Genomic DNA, 13,804 nt, shown 5'->3' with positions numbered 1-13,804 from the left:
ATTTCCTGAGAGAAAAGTGAAGGGAAACAGATAGTGGAAGGGATAAAGAGAAGATAAATACGCCTTTTCTACTCTGGGAAGAGTATACATGAATTAATATTTTTAAAAATTATGTCTCTGATAATTTATTCTGTTTTGAAAAGTATAATAAAGTTTACTTTGTGCTTTCCTTTTTTTCCCGGTAGAACAAAAAGTACTTTTTTCTGTGAATTGACATCTGTTGTAAGCCAAATGAGAAATGCTGGAACATGACTATAGTCAATTATGCTCATGGCCAGCCCCAAGGACTGAACTGAGAGCATTGCCACCTCAAAGTACAAGTCTTTGTAATCCGTGTTTAAGAGCAGAGCTGCATATCTGCGAGCTGGAACAAGGAGGTATTCAAGAGATGCATAGATGTGGTTCTTTGGGCAGGTAATGGGTTAGTGGTAGACTCGGCAGTGCCAGATTAGTGGTTGGACCAGATGATCTTAGAGGTCTTTTCCAACCTACATGGTTCTATGATTCTGTCATTCTAAGGCAAACAAGCTTAAACAGGGAGATGCACAAAACCCATGACCATTAGCTTTAGTTGAACCTTGACTCAGGTACATTCTAGAGTTAAAAATGTGTAAGAAAAGCCTGGAAGGTAAAGACGAATGAACTCCTACAAATGGAGACTCAAAAATATTAATTATTGAGCAACGTTGTCTATCTTTTCTTTTTTTTTTCATCTGGAAAAATGCAAAGAAGGGATAGAAGGTACTTCTGAAAATACTGCCACCACTGATGTTCTCATTAGCTTAATGGCATGTATGCTGTTGCAGAGAACTTTAGGATTGTCATTTGGGATGAAGGTTTTAAAATCTGAAAAATATCTACTGCAGTGAGAGTCTTTCAAAGTTATTTGTATTTATATGCACATAACTCAGGCTTCCATAGGGAGACCATTTTGAACAAACCTACAAATAATAAAAGTTAATCTAAACTTGTATTTGCTGTGAAGTATTCACTCAACTGTCCTGCCTGGTAAAAGATGCTATCTTTTCAAATAGCTTTATTAACCCACCTGTCGTAGGAGACCTGGTGGTTTTCCATAGCAAATTTGTCTACTGCTGTAAGTTCAGTTAGAAGGAGAAAGGGGTGGGAGATTTGAGCTGGGGTTAGTGGGATCACATACTTTTTCATCTTTTATGGGCAGAGATTTAAGGCTGATGCAGGGACAAACAACATTCCTATTTAGGATGCAGGCTGGGGATCTTAAGGCGTATCTCATTTTGCAGATAGATGTGAGCCTTCCCTGACACTACTCAAACAGCAAGGCGTGAACGAGCTTCAGATCAGAGGCTGTGTGGCCACTTCAGCAAAGCTCTGTACTGAAAGCTGTTATCTCTGCAGAAGGGCAAGATACATTAGCTCCAGCTTAATGCCATGCTACACACATCCGTATCACTCCCAGCCAAATTAGAGCATGAGCGAACTTGAATATACCTGCAAACACGATGCAGCCATACCCTTTGTCCTCCTCCTAGTGGGGCTGCTGCTCACATCACAAAACGTCCACTGTAAATAGCACTTTAGTGGAGCCTTTATCAGTACTCTGAGAGATGAATAGACTATTTGGAAAAGACAGCTATAATGTCGCCGCACTTCATTTGAACAGTGCATTATGGAAGAAAAAAAATCAAAAAACTCTTATGTGATTGCCTTCCTTTCTCCAAGAAGTGAAAGGAAACTGGTCTTCCATCCTGAGTCCTTTGGTGGGCAGATGGTAGCCTTCAGCATCCAATACTTTCATCCTTCCTATTAAATTCATATGTGGGTTTGCTACTGAAGACAGCAGAATGTTTTGGATTGTGTTTCTCTGCAGAATATCTCTTTTTTAATCCCAGGTGGCCCAGTGTTATCTCACAAAATCTAGTTGAAATACGGGTGTAGATTAAAATGCAGGTCAGAAGCCCTAACCAGGCTTGGCAGGGAGGGAAAGATTTTGGTTTGCTAGAGTAATTATCCATAGGAAGTGGTGAAGCTGACACTGGTTTCATTTTTTGAGTGCTGCTAAAGATGTTTGTCTTTATTCTGGAGGCTTTAGTCTTTCCCAGTGTGAATGCTGGCTGTGAAGTAAGCCTTTGTTTATTCTCTATCTAGCAGTAGCGCTCTTAGTAATATTCTGAAGATTTGGATATCTGAGCACTGAAGGAAAAAAATATCCTTACTTCTGAGCCTTTTACTGGGACCCGTTTAATCAGAACCATACTGTCTTGAATTTGAATGAATATTTGGAGTGTATTTGCTTGAGTAAATGGAGGTGTTATATGGATTTAGTTGCTGTTGTGTTATTTTTTGTTTCTGTTTCTTCCACCCAGAACTGGCAAGAAAGGCATTTTCTAAACTATAAAATAATATCTGAATCTTTTATGATTTCCTCACTCTTATATAACTTAAACTGAAGATTCCTTATTTAACAAAACCTAAATTGAATTTCAGAGCTTGTGTTATGTAAGTCAGTCAGTTACATCAAGCGGAAAAACGAAACATTGCCTTTGGGAGAGAGAGAGAGGGAAAACAAATGCTTGAAAGCTGAGTCTAGGGAATGGAAGACAATTTTGGGACCAGCTTCCCCCCAAACGACACCACAGAGAGGCTGGGAAAAGGCACTGGGTGCATTTGGAGCACCAGTCAACCTCAGAGGTTCTCCGGGATCAGTTCTGGATGCTTAAATATGTATGTTCAGCCTGGGAATAATACTCAATATTTTCACACGATTTTGTCTTCCAGAATGATTGAAGATTGCGGGAAAAGAGGAAATACCATGGCAGAAAGAAGGCAGCTGTTTGCAGAAATGCGTAAGTACTTCCTAGAAATGTCACTGTGGTAGACCATGCCAGTTGCAATGCAATGTCAGTAAAATTTATGTAAGCTTTCCATCTCAAGTAACTGATACATTTGTTTCACTGAAAGTTTAATATTGTGAGACCAAAACTACAGGAAAATGGGCTGATTTGACCAAATAGCAGGGGAGAGGGATTTTCTACACCAGCGTACGTATTTTTCTACATCATAAAGAATTATTTTAATCAATGGCTCCTTGAGACAAATATGTTGAAATACACAGGTAGCAAGGAAGAAGGAAAATAGGTCTCCAAAAGACTGTATTTGGGGGATTTCTGTTGTGGGTTGAGCTCAACCAGCTGTTAAGCGTGCACCCAGACACTTGCTCACTCCCCTCACATCCCTGAACAGGAAGAGCAAAAGCAAAAAACCTTGTGGGTTTAGATGAAGACAGTTAAATAAGTGGAGGAAAGAGAACAAAAAAAAAAAAAAAAAAAGAGAAAAAAAAAAAGCGATGCAAAGGCAGTCACTCACCATCTCCCAAAACCAAACCAATAGTCAGGCAGTCTTCAAGCAGTATATACATTGGAAGGCAAAACTTCCCATTCCCTTCTTCTACCTCTGGCTTTTATTGCTGTGCATGACCCTATATCATATGGACTACTACCCCTTTGCCTTGTTCAGGTCAGCTGTCCTTGGTGTGTCTTCTCTCAGCCCCTTGCCCACCCCAAGCCTGCTCACCGTTGGGGCAGAGTGGGAAAAAGAGAGAACCTTGACAGTCTGCAAGCACTGCTCAGTGATAGGTAAAACATTGGTGTATTATCAACACTGTTTTAGCCACAAATCAAAAAGATAGCACCGTGCAGGCTGCTATGAAGAAAGATAGCTCCATCCCAGCCAGGCCCAGTGAAGGGTCTCATGTAGAACATATCTCACTTCAGTGCATGTTTTATATTTTCTAGTGAAGCTTTGTGGTCCCCACGGACCCGTGTGTCATGGGTGTGCTATACTAACAGTGCTCCTACTATTCTCTTGGAACTCATCTCTTATTTCCCTTGCAAACAAACCACCATTTCTCAGGGAAGCTGCATTATGTATGAAGTTTGAGACTGTCACCCTTTTACTAGATTTACCAAAGTTTTGTCGGTAATAAGTACGATGTCCCTCACAATATAGTAAAAATGACAGAACAGTGATACTTTGATTTTTAGGAATACTTATTGTTCAAAATATTTCATCTGGTTATCACTAGGAGCTGGTTGCCCTTTCTGCTCTGTTTATCAAGACTTTAGGCCTCTGAACTCAAAAGTAACAAGGCTGTAATGGATCGCGGCATTAATGGGACCAGAGCAACTGTGCACACTGAAAGGCCAGGTCTATGCTGGTGAATCAATATAGTGAGGGCTCTTCGGTTCCCAAGGGCACCAAAAGGCCTGCATCTGTGATCACGAACTCTCCAAAATAAGGACTTTTCATTCAGCTGGCCTATTGAGAATGGTCTTGGCCCGTTCCGTGGTGTCCACGAGCTCTGTTGTGCTCTGTACTTCTTTCAATACCACACAAGGGTTTCTGTTGTAACTCAGATGGATATTCCTCTTGTCCCTTTGGTACAACATCCCAGGCCAGTGGAAGGAAAGCATGTTTTTTTAGCTAGAAGGAAAAAAAAAAAAAAAAAAAAAAAAAAAAAAGGATGGTGATGATGCATTTCTCCATTACCATAACATCCATAACATAGTATACTTTTAATTACAATTATACAGAGGACTTGAGCTTGTGTCAGCTCAAGTCAATGGCAAAAATTCCATTAACTTCAGTCTGTTTGAAATGCTTCTGAACTCCCAAACCAGGAGATAATTCCTTAAGAATTTGCAGTGGGTGTTTATGGTTTGCTCCCACAGGGCTGAAGGCTGCTTTGTTGTTCTGGGTTGTTTTGAGGGAAGTAAGGCAGTGCTGGGAAAATTGGGAAAATTGACAATGAATAGTTGGAGAATGAGGAGGGATTATTTTCCCATAGTCTACACAAATAGTTATTTTTCTTTCACATTTTAGTATTTTGACATATTTACTTATGTCTGGTTTATCTCATGTGTTCCTGCCTTTCCTATCTGCCTGCCTTTGTTCCTGCTATTGCTGCACATGCACACAGAGAACCAGGTTCCAACCAGGTAAAAAGATAGAGGGGAAAATGCATTTCTTTTGTGTGTGACAAACTAAATATGTTTTAGGCAAAGAAGCATTCACATTCATAAAACGCTCAATTTTGCATGTTGAGATCCTGTGGGTATAAAGGGTATGCTGCACTGAAACAGAAACACATCCTGCTGTCATTGCATTCAGGTCCCCTCAGATGGGTGCAAGCCCACACAGTCCATGCTGAACAAAAATCATGCACTTAACATGCCCTACATACCCTGGGTCGTGCAAAGTTTCCTAGCATTGTAAAAAAACATAAGTTGCTGGTAGAAAGTTGAACTCCTCAACCTGCCGGTGTTAGAGGAAAAAATAGATGATGTAGAGGAGTTTGCCAGTGTTTTAGGTTCTTGTGGTGATATCTGCAAGTCTGTAATTAAAACCCTGCTATGTTTTTAGAAGTGGATCATGTTCCAGACAGCAAAAAAATCCAATTGTTCATGCCTTTGTAGGAAGCTTGTTCTGAAGAAAGAGTAGATGAATTTGACTCTCACTTCAGATTTGGGGCAGTGTATGATTTTCCCTGTAATTAGAGATGTTTAGTTTGACTTCTTTGTTTCCCTTTCTTCAGGAGAGGCATCTTTCTAGTGCCAAATTACAAACCTTTGTGAATTAGTATCATAACCAATATCATATTCTGTAGAGTTAAAGTTTAGGTTGAATCTTATCTCTCAAGGTGCACCACTGGATGTCACATCAGTAGGCTACCCTTAGTCTTACCTGACATGCTCATATATCCAGACTGCTCTGATGAAAAAAAAATCAAAATGTACGTTATGGTAGTGCTGCCAGCACATATTATCCAGCATGAAAACAGCAGCCAAGGGTTGCAGTGTATCCTTTTATTATTTTTGAGAACTGCCAACAGTATTACCTAGATGAGAATATTTAAAAGAAACCGTGAAACACTGCCAGTGGGCAAAGAGAATGAGAGGCCACTGGCAATCCTGTAGGCAAGTTGTAAATTCCCATTCTCATTTCCCGTGCTCAGTCCCACACATCTTTCTACATATTTTTCAGCACTCTCCATGTAAATGAAGTCATGTTTTTACAGAAGTTATTTGACAAATGGATCTCAGACCGTGGTAAAATGTGAATCATGGTAGAATTAAGTCGTATGTTCCATGGATTTATCAACAAAAACACCTCCTCCCAAAGTAATACAAGTCAGTGTGTGCAATTAGTAGGGGGAAAAAAAGCATCATTACTGCCTACAGTTTTGTTTATTTGGAATTAATACTACAACCTAGAAAGTACGAGCCAGTCTCACTTTGCTTTGAACCTGTTCATCTTATTAGAATGCTGAAGGAGCTTTGGAAGCTTTTATTAGTGTCTTGCACTAAGGTTAAAAGGGAAAAAAGTGAAGTTTGTATTACTCATTGGTCCTACTAAAAAAGGAAAGACTTGTTGTTGTAAGCGTTACCCTCTCCTTCAACAGTAAAGGAGTTTTCCAAAAGCTGTCAATGGGGTACTAATACAGAAGAGAAAAACAGTAATTTAGCAATAAGCCTATGGTGAAAAAAACACAAGACTTTCCAGACCTGATGTGAAGTAGTTAAAGATAGCTTCTTCCAGGAACAGATGGTGTTAAGACAACCAGCTGGCAGAAGGGAGTAGCTGAGAGCCCCGGGAAGATGGTGTGGGACAATGCGGTCAGGAAAAGAGCAGAGTCTGGGGAGAGGGGAGAGTATCGTTCTCATTTTCATCTCACAGGGTGGAGCACATTTGCAATACTCGGGTCCAAAGGGTGCCAGATTGTTTAAGAAAGTGTATGTGAACGATGCTGACATGGCCATACATGCAGCAGTGAAGCCGAGCGGCCAGTCGAATAACATGAAGAGGAATTTCAAGGAAAGCCTTTGGGAAATGGGTAAAAGCAGAATAGGGCCATATTTCACTTGTATTGATATGTTTCATTTGGACAGTTCCTGGAGAAGCCCTGCTCTTGTAGGTTGGTACCGTTCCTAGAGAGGAGGCTGCTCAACTGAACAGAACGGTTTTCACTCTTTTATTCTAGGGCCAACCACAGTGAGAAAACAAATATGCAAGAGCTCAGTTGTACATCATTCCATGAAATGCGTGGCACAATTAATAAGCAGTCTCGCATCTCATAGGCCATATTGTAGCTATGCAGCAACACTTCTTGTGTAAGGCATACCAGCCAAGAAGGAGAAACATTTAAATAACAACCTACTCATCAACTTTTTGAGACTTTTGGAAAGTGTAGCAGATGATACACACCAGCAGTATGCCTGAAGACACCGTGCCAGATTCTGCCCCCCATCCCGGTCCTTTTCGGCTGCTCTTTCACGTGGAGTAGCTACCAGTCAGCTCCTACCCGTATCTCCTGGACAGCTGCTCTGGAAACGCTGCCAGATCTTTAAGCTGGAGAGGCCAGGGCCAAGCTGTGTGTGAGCCAGGGAGCCGGCTCAGCGATCTCTGTTGCAGAGAACATACCTCTGCAAAACAGAGGATGCCCCATGCTCCTTGCAGCATTTTTGCCCCCTTCTGCAGATCACTATCAGCCTTTTAGTTACGGCATGATATTGTTTCCAATTTGGTTTGCTGGCAATACCTCGTTCTGATCTGGCGCATCTGCCAAAGATATTTGTTATGAGCTTTGTTGTTAAATATTAAAATTAGATGGAGGTTTTCCCTTCTGTTGGAGCCTGGCCAGTGTGTCTTTTAGCCTGCAGCTTGACCAGATTGTTCTTCAAAGTGACAGACACAGTGGGCTGACTATTCCTTGCCTTCCTTCGTAAAAGTTTTTTAACGCTGTAGCTCCCACCTTTCTCCATCTTTCTGCCCTCCCCTCATCGCTCTCCCTGCAAAGGAGATAACCTTGAAAATAATTAAACAAAGTCAGCTTCTGTGTCCCCTTTGTTCTCTGGCATCCCTGTTACCAAAGATACACATAGGTTATATTCCATACAAATGTCTCTGCTATTCTCTTCCACTAGGGGCTCAAGATCTGGATCGCATTCGTTTGTCCACCTACCGAACAGCCTGTAAGCTCAGATTTGTTCAGAAGAAATGCAACTGTAAGTATGTCAGCCCTTTTTTCATATACTATTGCAATTAGCTGTCCATTGCACTCCATGGTCTGTGCCTCAGAGCCGTCACACAAAAAAAAAAGAACTATTGGATCTTGCATGGCAAAAAAAAACAACACAACACACTAACCAGAGTACCTGGGCAGATTTTAAATACTGATTTGTTTATGTAAGGATCTTGTCTCACATATGCCTGTGTCACAGAAGTGTGGGTCTTCATGCAGGCCACAGCTTTAATTAACATGTATGCTGACTACATTGTCCAATTTTCTTGTAAACCATATTTGGGAGTTCCAGCAATCCTGCAAATTAAGTGTTTTTATAGCAACTCTGCGAAGGAGAAATGGTGATTCTAGTCTATTTGGTTTGCAGCAAAGTGTGTGCAACATTAGTCGGCACCTTTTTTCCAGAAGGTCAGCTGGAAAGATCTCTTTCGAGTGGAGGAACCTGCTTGTAATCTCTGCATGCCTTTCTTCCGCCTTCTAGGCTTCATTCCTGAGAAGTTTCCCACTTAATTAGTGATCTTTTTAGCATTTCTTCTGAGATTATGTCTGTCTTTCTCTACAGTTTCAACTTCTATGAACACATTCATGAGAAAAGCTATAAACTTTAATGGAAAAATGCATATAAAATCTGTAATGGATTGTATCATTTGTTCTCTGTCTGAAATATTGTGCAATTATGTAGAATGGTGGGTTTTGGTTTATGTGCTTTACTGGACCTTTTCACACTAATTTTAATTAAAAAAAAATCTTACCCATGGGAACTCTTGTCATTAGTACTAGGAGGGAGAGGACTAATGCAGAGAAAACAAGTTTTTTAGTTATCACATTTAAACCAGAGTGATAGCTTGGCTATGCTTTGTGCTGTGTGCAGTGGTAAATACATTAAGAAAAGCTCGGTGTAGATAGGGATTACCCACCTGGGACAGAAGTCCTAGTTCTGAGGCTACATCTATCAGTATTACAGAAATATTTAATTTATGCTGTCCAAACATACTAGAGTGGCCAAGCTGAGGCGGAAGACTTTGGAGAGTATTTATCAGATTGTTAGCTACAGAGATGGCCTTTCAGTCACGTCTCCAGCACATTTCTAATATTTTTAATTTGTGTTTAGCTGAAGATTCATATCACATTATAAGCAGGGTTTTAGTACCTGTCCAGCAGCTGTCTTCTGCCACTCAGAAGGAAATGTATCAAAAGATACATTTATGCTGTGTTCAGTTGTTAATTTTATGTTTTTTATATTTTATGCTTAAGTGGATGAAATTTCCACTTCATTTTCATGGTTATAGTTCAATAACCTGAAGTGACAGAGATATCTAATGAAGTTGATGCTGAGAGCAAACTTGTAGCACTAATTGCTTTGGTAACTGTGTATGAAGCAAATGAAAAACAAAAACGAAAACAAAGACATAAAGGTGCAGTAGCCTCATTGTTGGGAGTGGCTGGCTAATTAAAAATACTGGTTGTTAATCTTTACTTTGTTCCTCATGTTTATCCAGTTGGATCTGCTTTTATGGAACTTTTCTTTCTGTTCATCATATAGTGAACATGCCCTTCAGTTTGCCAGGTTGCGCCAAGTCCCTCATGGACACTGCTTGCCTTCTGGCCTTCTGGTTACCACTGATAAGCTAGGAGAAGCAATTTTCGGGTTTTATATCAAGAGTTATGTTGTAACAACCTCTTCCAAAAAAAAAAAAAAAAGAGAGAGAGACATGAAAATATTGTCCTAAGAATTAGGTTCTGTGCAACTTAAGAAATAATTTCCATTGCTCTGGAATGGGATGAGTTGCACACATCTTTTCACCATGAAGTACAGGTTTCTTCTCATTGCTTCTGTCCAACTGCTGTTCTCCCAGATGGGTTACTCTTACTAGTAGGAAGAGAAGTCATTCATTTACCTGATGAGATTTCAAGCAATGCTTCTAAACAGAGAGCTGCTGACCCAAGAGCTGCCCTGAAATGGTTAATATCAGACCTCCTGCTCATGTCAGTGAGCTGACTCTTTTTTATTTCCTGCAGAAATTGCCATTAAGCAGTACCCAGTAATATGTTCAAGAGAAAAAAAAAGTGACATAGGGAAAAGAAAAAAAAAAAAGCCCTTCTGCTGCATGCGAGATGTTTCATTTAGGGGAGGATATAAAAAGAAAAAGCTCAAAGGCAGTCCCACTCCACTCCCTGTGGATAGCACCTCCTGTCACTCAAGCCATGCTTTCAGCTGTGCTCTCCTGCCCTGCCTCGACCAGCTTTTCACTCACTCATACCAGCCCAGGCTCACTGGGAAAAAAATTGCTCAGAAAAAATGTATTTAAGGGGTTCTTTAAAAGAACTAATTTAATAAATTGCAGGAGCTGCTCTTGGCTGCAGGCTGGAGGTGTATGAGGATGGAAGCAAAGAGCTGCTTTGAGTGCCAGAAGTGGCTCTTCCAAGAAAAGTAGAGCAGAGGTTTTATTAACACCAGCTTTTTTACCCAAAGGTGCACATTAGCATAGAACAGTGTGTGACAGTCCTGGGATATCAGGCAGCTCCACTTACCGCAAACAATGCAATGTTTGTTTCTGCTGTCTTTAATGCAGGCACAGCCTCATTTCCTTGCCTCCCTTTGTGAATTCTCTCACTACAAGAGTGTTTTGCTGCAACCTTCATCAGAAGAATGGGGTTTACTGGTGAAGTAAGCACTGTATAATGGGCGAAGATGCACTGGCAGTCTAAGGGCTGTTCTCTCTTGCAGTATCTCTCCTTGAGCTAGTTAGACTATGTGGCCAAAAATTATAGAGGAGGTGACAATTTACCACCCTTTACCAGAATACCCCTACATGTGTTGTACTCTGGATACTAACACTTGTTGATCAGCTTAATTGCACGACTGAATTATTTCATTTTCACAATAGGAAGATAACTAAAGATACATAGCAAACATTCTTCAAAACTGCAAATATATGTCTTTGTGATAATTCTGTAAAACTTTAGGAAAACTACCTTGCATGTGAGAAGTGTTTCTTTTATAAAAATCTCTGTGAGCATTTAAACCAACAGCCAGTTTAAATAAAATCAGCAGAGTGAGAAAAATCAATATCAGTCATTGCAGTTATTTGTCAAACAGGATGGAATTGAAATCAGTCCAGCTTAATTCTTCAGAGGAGCAAGAAATTCTTCATAAGGACTCAGAAAATATGTACATAAATTTGAAGAAAAAAAAAAAAAAGCAAAGCTATCTTTTAAAGAAAGCTTCCTTCAGATTTAAGCATACTCCTTTTCCTATGTTGATGCTACCAATGAATAACAATAACATTTACAAAATATTGGTGGCACACCTCTGACTCTGCTAGTGCCCAAACGTGGAATGCAATCTATGACATCCCAGAAGTAGAAGATCAATCAAATTCTGCATGCAGGAATTCCAAAACCTGGGAAGCTTTACTAGTGCAGCATGAATATAAACTCACTATATGCTTCCCTATTTCTGATTACAATTTCCAAGCAGAGGAGTAATGAACAGACAAACTCTGTCGGTAGTGTAGGTACATTTGAGGATTTGTGGGGTACTGAAAGAGACGATTACATGCTACTTGGGTTCCTAGTTTGCACAACTCCTGTAGAAATAGAGTTATTGCAATAACAGTAGTCTTCTCTTAATCATAAGGACTAGCACAAGTTGTATGTACCTCTTCTGAAAAAAAAAAAAAAAAAAAAAAAACAACAACAAAAAACACGAAACTCGAAGAAAATTTGATGCTAAAAAAAGAAAAATCTTGAGGAGAAGAAAAAGAAAAATCTTGAGAAGGTCTTCAGACTGGGACATGAATAATTTCAGATGAATTCCAATAGTCTTGGAGAGATGGACCTGAAAGAAAACCCTACTGGTGGTTGCATCATCCTTAGATCTAAGAATGTAAAGCAGGAGCATGTGAGCTGACCATGGCTACTCTAGTGGGTCTTTCTGTTGAATGTACTCTCAGAAATAACAGCACCCTCATCATCTGAGGTTAAATTTCATTATCTGGGATAATCAAAACAGACAGGAAGCAGGTGCAGAAACCTGATCAAAAGTGCTACATGTTTATTGCAGTCTGTACTGTGCAAAATGTACAAAATGCAGCTAGCTGACTTCTTCGTCACCTAGATTTCCTAGTGTGCTTTAAAGGAGGCCCTAAATAGTGCCCACTGTCAAGGGGGGAGATGGAAAAACTACAGATGAGCACTATGAGGTCTGCAACAGTCACGAAACTTAAATCCTACAAACCCAACGTTGCTCAAAGTCAAACATTAGGGTGCTGTACTTTGCTTGACCTCCTGTGTGTTGAAATAGGTTTTGAAACATCCAATGTACATTCTCACCATGCAAGGAAGATGCCATCTTGACTTACAGCTCTCTATCCATAGCATTCAGACACAGAAGAGTAATAAGGCTTTCCTAAAATAAGGTACAAGTGACAATGGCAGCAGCTGCATGTATTTTTCAACAGTCTCGTATTCAGGAAACACCAAAAAGTATGATTTGTAGTACTCCCCAGTCATCATTGTTCTGTTGGTTTATTTTAATATTTGATTTCCAGTGAATTTATTAAAACCCATTTGTTTATACAGAAAAACAATCTGAGATGAAATACCATGTTCGCATGCAAATTCCCTCCGGGATATGGTGGCAGCAGGAGTAGAACATAACAACATATCATAATCAAAGCCATTATACAATTAAACATCACTCACTAATACAGAGCTGTGCAGCTGGAAAACTACTGCTGTCCTTAATGAACTTTTCTGAACATGTTGTGAGATTATTCTATGACTCTGGCTGCAAAAATCAGATTTTGCTGATTTCCCTAGATCAGAATAAATCATTGGCAGTTGAAAGCTTGACTCTAAAGCCATGATGATGATGGTAATATGGGGCTTAATTAATGCAGACAAAAAGGAAGCTTTTTTCTCTGCTAGTTTAATCCCAACACCTTAGGGTTTCACTGTCTTTGTTTCTCCCTTCAATAGTCTTCTGCATGAATGATTTTTTGTTTTGTTTTGTCTTATCCAAGTCATAATACAGCTGTTTGCACATTGGAAGCGGAGCTGCCACTGTTGTGATGGAGACCTTGTGAATGTCCAGGGCAGCCTCCTCCACCTCCACCCTGCCCTTCCTCCTGCCTCCCCTGGGCTTATGTAGTCACAGCCAGGCATGTAGGCATGTCAGCTTAATCTCTTAAGCTCTTGGGTGCCTCTCTGATCTGATCTGCCTTTTTACATTTGTTTTAAGTTAGAATAATTTCTCACCCTCCTGAAATATAATAATTTCCCACTGAAAATGAATGACAGTTATTGTAAACACACTATTTTTAGATACTTAGAGCTTTTTTCCTTCTGTGCTCTTATACCTCCTGTAACGCTACAGCAAGCTGCTGAAACTGGTTTGTCCTAGAAACTGGCAATTTTAGTATAAAATGATGAGATCAACCTGTGTGAGCTACTGGCCCTGCTCAGGATGGCAATCACTTTTAAAAACATGATTTTATTAAACTGAAATAGAATTACTGGTAGGTTTTGGTCTGTTTTGTTTTCTTTACTGGACTGATGCTTAAAATACTGTCTTAACACATCCCATTCAATCTGCCATTCACCACAAAATGAAAAGTCACATTATCTGCTACTTTGAGTAAAAGGAAAGGATATGAAAGTCTTGATTCCATGCTGGAAACGGTGCTGTGACCTTCTTCTTGTCCAGTGGCTTAGGAAGTCGATAATAGATACAGTTTCAAT

General features: G+C 40.0%; 1 protein-coding gene across 20 annotated transcripts in view; it reads left to right on the top strand.

Annotated features, from left to right (window-relative positions):
* Window positions 1–13,804, top strand: part of DTNA (dystrobrevin alpha) — a 218,686-nt gene that overhangs the window by 118,361 nt on the left and 86,521 nt on the right. For all 20 annotated transcript variants that reach the window (XM_082752992.1, XM_082752984.1, XM_082752983.1 and 17 more), the window contains 2 exons: window positions 2,758–2,825; window positions 7,962–8,042. In XM_082752992.1, coding sequence (XP_082609118.1) covers window positions 2,759–2,825; window positions 7,962–8,042 — 148 coding nt within the window. In that variant the 5' untranslated portion in view covers window position 2,758. The remainder of the gene's footprint in view (window positions 1–2,757; window positions 2,826–7,961; window positions 8,043–13,804) is intronic.

The sequence above is a fragment of the Aythya marila genome (assembly GCF_965140915.1).
Source record: "Aythya marila genome assembly, chromosome: 2".
Taxonomy (NCBI): Eukaryota; Metazoa; Chordata; class Aves; order Anseriformes; family Anatidae; genus Aythya; species Aythya marila.
Note: the sequence above shows the minus strand (reverse complement) of the source record. Positions and strands in the feature narration are given on the sequence as shown.